Below are 6,618 nucleotides of genomic sequence, written 5' to 3'. Positions count from 1 at the left end.
GCTCCCGGAAGTTGCGCTGTGGAGCCAAATTTGAAGCAAGCTGAGACGCGGAGGCACGGCCACGAATTTGAACCCGTCGCGTTTTCCTTGGCTACCTTGGCCACTTGAGACCAGTCATCATGCCTATCCGTGCTCTGTGTACCATTTGCTCTGACTTCTTCGATCACTCCCGCGACGTGGCCGCCATTCACTGCGGCCACACCTTCCACTTGCAGTGGTGAGTGACTGCTCTGTTGGAGCTGGGCACTCGCCCCCGTACGGCTACAGGACTGTGGGGTGTCGGGCCTCCGGGCGACCCGACCCCGGAGCCCAGACTGGTGATGAGGACGGCATTAGACGGAGTCCCACGAGAGTTCCTGACCTGGGCAGAGGCGGGTTATGGCAGGCTTCCCGGAGGAGGTGACAGCTGAGCTGAGGTCGGGGGTACAGGGTTGGTTTAATGAAGACAGAGTAGGGGTTTCTTTGATGGACTTGCAAAGAGATGTGGTTTCAAAATTATTAGCCCGGGCAGAAATGAACTTTCACCACATTAGCGAGCCCTTTTGTTTCTTCGAGACCTAGTAGACTACTGGCTACCCGATTTCTTGTGGTTTGCTTGATGGTTTGGAATGATTCTGTCCAGAGTCATCTCGTTGGTCAGACACTTCAGTGTATTCACTGACCCCAGCAAACCCAAGTTAACATCGAAGGGTAAGGAGGTGCTTTCTAATCAAGCCGTTCTGTTGAGTGTGCAGCTAGTGGGGCGATTCCTCTAGCAGCTGTGAACAGGCTGATTCCGAGCTCCTTTTTTAATTGTGGTGAAATACGTGTAACATAAAATTAACCATTTTTTCATTTTCCTTTTTTTTACTATACACTATTTTATTGTAGTAAAAATATATAAGATAACATTTAACATTTTAACCTTTTTTAAACTTTTGCAAAAGTTTACTTAACAAAAAAGTTCAATATGAAAATGTACACAACCTGATTTTTATATCATAGTAAAACAGGCCCTTTGGAAAGGGGACACGTGGAAACAATTGATTTCTCTGGTGAACACAGGCATTGTTTATACTTGTTCCAAAACTTCTAACATGCTACTATTTCCTCATATTACCACCATTTCAGTATTGTTCTGTTGCCCAGTAGTTGCCATCTCCACACATTCACCTATCCCAAGATTCATAAAGGGATCAAATTCCTGCAATATTCCTTGGACATGTCGGCCACCATCTAATTTCAATGATAACTTCTTCATAAAATTTTAAAATTTATCAGAAGGGTGTTTACTCAGTGAGCTCAAAGATGCCTTGCATTTTAACCATTTTTAAGTGTACAATTCAGTGGCATTAAGTACATTCACAACGTTGTGTAACCATCACCACTATCTATTTCCAAAACATTTCCATCATTCCAAACAGAGCACTGTATCCATTAAACAATAACTTTCCATTCTCCCCTTCCCACAGCCCATGGAAACCTCTATTTTACTTTCTGTCTCCTTGAATTTTTCTATTCTAGCTACCTCATATAAGTGGAATCGCACATTTGGTTCTTTTGAGTCTGGCTTATTTCACTAAGCGTAACGTTTTCAAGGTTCATCCATGTTGTAGCATGTTTCAGAATTTCATTTTTATGACTAAGTAGTATTCATTGTATGAAAATACCTCATTTTGTTTATCCCTTTATCTGTTAATAGACATTGGGTTGTTTCCATGTTTCAGCTACTGTGAGTAATGTTACTATGAACACTGGTGTACAAGTATCTGTTCACGTTCCTGCTTTCATTTCTTTTGGGTTATCCCAGAGATGGAATAGCTGGATCATACGGTAATTCTATATTTAATTTTTTGGGAAGCTGCCTTACTGTTTTCCACATCAGCTGCACCATTTTACATCCCCACCAACAATGCACAAGGGTTGCAGTTTCTCCCCATCCTTGCCAAAACTTATTTTCTGTTTTGTTTTTTTTCCATAATAGCCATCCTAATGGGTGTTTTCTCTTTCGTTGTGTGTGTTTAAAGCTATCAGATTTCCTCTTAGCACTGCTTTTGCTGTATTACACAGTTTTGGTATGTTTTCATTTTCATTAATCTCATGGTATTTTCTAATTTCCCTTGTGATTTCTTCTTTGACCCATTGGTTGTCTAAGAGTGTGTTGTTATATTTCCACACATTTGTGAATTTTCCATTTTTCTTCTGTTATTGATTTTTAGTTTCATTCTATTTTGATCAGAAAAGATACTTCGTGTGATTTCAGCCTTTTAAAATTTAAGACTTGTTTTGTGGCCCAACATATGACCTTCCTAGAGAATGTTCCACGTGCACTTGAGAAAAATGTGTGTTCTGCTATTGTTGGGGGGAGTATGTCTGTTAGGTCTATTTGGTTTAAAGAGTTGTTCAAGTCCTCTATTTCCATATTGATCATCTGTATGATTGTTTTATCCATTATTGAAATTGTGGGGTACTGACATCTCCAAATTTTAAAATAATTTTTTTTAAATTTTATTTATTTTTTTGGCTGCATTGGGTCTTCGTTGCTGCGTTCGGGCTTTCTCTAGTTGTGGCGAGCGGGGGGCTACTCTTCTCTGCGGTGCGGTGCACGGGCTTCAGTAGTTGTGGCTCGTGGGCTCTAGAGTGCAGGCTCAGTAGTTGTGGCACATGGGCTTAGTTGCTCCGCAGCATGTGGGATCGTCCTGGACCAGGGATTGAACTCTCGTCCCCTGCACTGGAAGGCGGATTCTTAACCACTGAGCCACCAGGGAAGTCCCAACACCTCCAACTTTTATTGGAGAACTTTTTGTTTCTCCCTTCAATTCTGTACAATTTTCTAACATGTATATATTTCATATATATTTTGTTAGGTGCATATATGTTTATAATTGTTATGTCTTGTTGGATTGAACCTTTTATCAATATGTAAAGTCTTTCTTTGTCTCTTGTAAACTTTTTTGACTTAAAGTCTATTTTGTCTGACAATAATATAGTTACCTCAATTCTCTTTTTGTTACTATTTTTATTCTGCTTGAGATTCATAGGTTTCTTTAACTTGTGGAACAATTTCTTTAATCAGTTCTGGGAAATTATCAGCCATTATCTCTTCATGTATTGCCTCTATTCCATTATCTCTTTTCTTTCTATGTTAGTTTTTCTTTTCTGCTATAACAAATTACAACTAACTTAGTGGCTTAAGAAAACATAGATTTACTATTTTATAATTCTGGAGGTCAGAAGTCCAAAATGGGTCTTGCTTGGTTAAAATCAAGATGGAAGTGGGGCTGTGCCTTCTTTGGCTCATGGCCCATTTCTCCATCTTCAAAGTCAGCAGTGTTACATCTTCAACTCTCTCTATGACTCCAGTACTCCTGTCGCACTTACAGGGACCCTTGTGATTACATGGGACACACCTGGATAATCTCCCCATCTCCTTAACTTAATCACATCTGCAAAATTACTCTTGTCATATAAGGTAACATATTCACAGGTTTCAGAAATTAGGATGTACATTTCTTGAGGGGAGGACATTATTCTACCTAACACTTTCTTTCTGGAATTCCTAGTTATATGTATGCTAGACCTTCTCACAGTATCTTTTATATCTCTTATCATTTCTCATGTATCTTCCATCTTTCTAATTCTCGGTGTTTCCTCTGACCTATCTTTCAATATACCAGTTCTTCAACTGTGTCTAAACTGCTATTAAACTCATCCATTGAATTCTTAATTTTGGCCATTTTTTCAGTTTTAGAATTTCTGTTTGGTCCTTATTAAATTCTGATATGTCACCTTTTATTTTCGAATTCTCTGCTGATATTTTCTTTCTTTTTTTCTTCAATTTTTAAAAATTATTTATTTATTTATTTATTTATGGCTGCGCTGGGTCTTCGTTGATGCGTGTGGGCTTTCTCTAGTTGTGGCGAGCGGGGGCTACTCTTTGTTGCGGTGCGTGGGCTTCTCATTGCAGTGGCTTCTCTTGTTGTGGAGCACTGGTTCTAGGCTCACGGGCTTCAGTAGTTGTGGCTCGCGGGCTCTAGAGCGCAGGCTCAGTAGTTGTGGTGCACGAGCTTAGTTGCTTCGCGGCATGTGGGATCTTCCTGGACCAGGGATCGAACCCGTGTCCCCTGCATTGGCAGGCGGATTCTTATCCACTGCACCACCAGGGAAGCCCTCTGCTGATATTTTCAATCTTAATTTTTATTTATTCAGCATAATGTGTTTATTATGGTCTGTGAAAATCTGAATATCTTAAGTCTTTGTGGATATGTTCTGGTTTGCACTATGTAGTGCTTTTTTCCTTGTATAACTGTTTACTTAAAAATAATTTACTGAGATACATTACAGGAACTTCCCTGGTGGTGCAGTGGTTAAGAATCTGCCTGCCAATGCAGGGGACATGGGTTCCATCCCTGGTCGGGGAAGATCCCACGTGCCGTGCCGGAGCAACTAAGCCTGTGCACCACAACTACTGAAACTGCACTCTGGAGCCCACGAGCCACAACTACTGAAGCCCATGCACATCTAGAGCCCGTGCTCCGCAACAAGAGAAGCCACCACAATGAGAAGCCCGCACACTGCAACGAAGAGTAGCCCCCGCTCGCTGCAACTAGAGAAAGCCCATGTGCCGCAACAAACACCCAATGCAGCCATAAATAAATAAATAAATAAATATTTTTTTAAAAAAGAAATGTTACATAAAAGTACAAATATAGGGGCTTCCCTGGTGGCGCAGTGGTTAAGAATCCTCCTGCCAATGCAGGGGACACGGGTTCGAGCCCTGGTCCGGGAAGACCCCATGTGTCACGGAGCAACTAAGCCCGTGTGCCACAACTACTGAGCCTGCGCTCCAGAGCCCGCAAGCCACAACTCCTGAAGCCCGGGCGTCTAGAGCCCGTGCTCTGCAACAGGAGGAGCCACCGCAATGAGAAGCCCACGCACCGTGACAAAGAGTAGCCCCCGCTCACCACAACTAGAGAAAGCCCCACACAGCAACAAAGACCCAACACAGCCAAAAATAAATAAATTAATTAATTAAATAAATAAATAAATAAAACCTTTAAAAGTACAAATATAATAAGTGTGTAGCTTGCAGAATTTTCACAAACTGAACACGCCCTCGCAACCAGAATTCAGAACAAGAAACTAGACATCAGCACTCCAGGAACCTCCTCCTGAGACAGGCTGGGACCTGGGACACTGCCAGAGTGCTTGCACTTGTACCTAGACAAACGTCTCCTCAAGCAACAGAATACAGAGAAACTATAGGGGACTAAAAATAACTACATGTGGGCAGCAGCTGGGGCAAATTACAAACAAAAAAATACAAAAAGGCCAAAACCCAGCTGTCGCTTCTGAAGTGCCTGGAGCAAAAGCAGGGTACTGTGCATGACCCCTGCACACAGCACCACCAAAGCGGTGGGCAGACTACCTAAGCCACCCCTGTGGCTCAATCTGCCGACCCGCCCCCTACACTCACCCCATTTAAGGAACCAGCTCCCTCCCTGCCCTACAGTGAGCAAGCAAGGGCACCTGTTGCTTGTTTTTGCTCCCTCAGGTGCAGCACAAGTCCCAGTAAAGCCTTGCCTGAATTTCTCTTCTAGCCTCTTATCAGTTTCTATTGATTAAAGAGTCCAATGACCCAGGTTGGTGCACTCTTTCAGTTACTCCCACCTGCCCGCCTTTCCCCCACACATAAGGATAGCCACTGTCTTGACTTCCAGCAACATAGATGAGTTTTGCCTACTTTTTTACTTTACGTAAATGCAGTTATACACAATATACCTTTTTTTGTATCTGGCTTCTCTTCCTCAATGTTATATTTATGTAATTCATCCATAATTTGTTCTTAGTTGTAGACTCATTCGTTCTCATTGCTGTGTAGTATTCCATTGTGCATTGTTAGCTTTGTATTATATGTATTTGAAAAATTATTTATAGAAAAAAAATTGAGGCCTAGGATTATGGTATCATCTTCCTGAAAGGACTCTGTTTCTCCCTGGTCCCTGGGGATGGGATTGTTGACCAGTAGGAGACTACGTCTTGTTTTTGTTTTTGTTTTTTTTTGACTACGCTGCACAGCTTATGGGATCTTAGTTTCCCCACCAGGGATTGAATCCGGGCCCTTGGCAAAAGCACGGAATCCTAAACACTGGACTGCCAGGGAATTCCCTAGCAGGAGACTATTTTAATTAAAGTTTAAAGCAGATGGTGCATAGCTGGGCTGTGTTTTGCTTTTACTGCTACTTGCTTTTACCTCTAGTTTATCCTTACTTTGAAAGTGTACCCCTTTGGAGCCCCAGCTTACATGAGGGTATTATTACAATCCCCATCTCTGAGGGAGTCTGGCTTTGACTGTTGCCCCCCCACGCCCCGCTCCAAGCCTAGAAAGTTGACAAAATTGCAGCTCAGGGGTAGGGAAATCCAAGCCAACAGGGCCCAAAAAAGGGCCAGTTGGTTGGAGTGCTTGTACCAGTCAGGCCTTGTGGGATATACCGTCATGGCCTGTGGTGCTGCCCTCCTGGGTAGGCAGGCATTGGGTCGAGGAGGAGCAGGACAGGCGCTGTTCTGGTCGGGGTGGCTACCTGGCCTGTATGTCTCCCTCCAAGCCATGGCTCACAAGTCTGTTTTTCTGTTTCTCAT

General features: G+C 42.7%; 1 protein-coding gene and 1 pseudogene across 3 annotated transcripts in view; one reads left to right on the top strand and one right to left on the bottom strand.

Moving 5' to 3' along the window:
* The first annotated feature begins 86 nt into the window (after positions 1-86).
* TRAIP (TRAF interacting protein) overlaps positions 87-6,618 on the top strand; it is a 28,584-nt gene continuing 22,052 nt past the window's right edge. For both annotated transcript variants that reach the window (XM_082413662.1, XM_082413661.1), the window contains exon 1: positions 87-217. In XM_082413662.1, coding sequence (XP_082269788.1) covers positions 120-217 — 98 coding nt within the window. In that variant the 5' untranslated portion in view covers positions 87-119. The remainder of the gene's footprint in view (positions 218-6,618) is intronic.
* On the bottom strand, positions 248-6,616 carry LOC309638102 (small nuclear ribonucleoprotein G pseudogene; annotated as a pseudogene). Its single transcript has one exon. The product of its transcript is annotated as a small nuclear ribonucleoprotein G pseudogene (transcript).

This window comes from Balaenoptera physalus, assembly GCF_965194825.1.
Source record: "Balaenoptera physalus genome assembly, chromosome: 11".
In the NCBI taxonomy this organism is placed as follows: Eukaryota; Metazoa; Chordata; class Mammalia; order Artiodactyla; family Balaenopteridae; genus Balaenoptera; species Balaenoptera physalus.
Note: the sequence above shows the minus strand (reverse complement) of the source record. Positions and strands in the feature narration are given on the sequence as shown.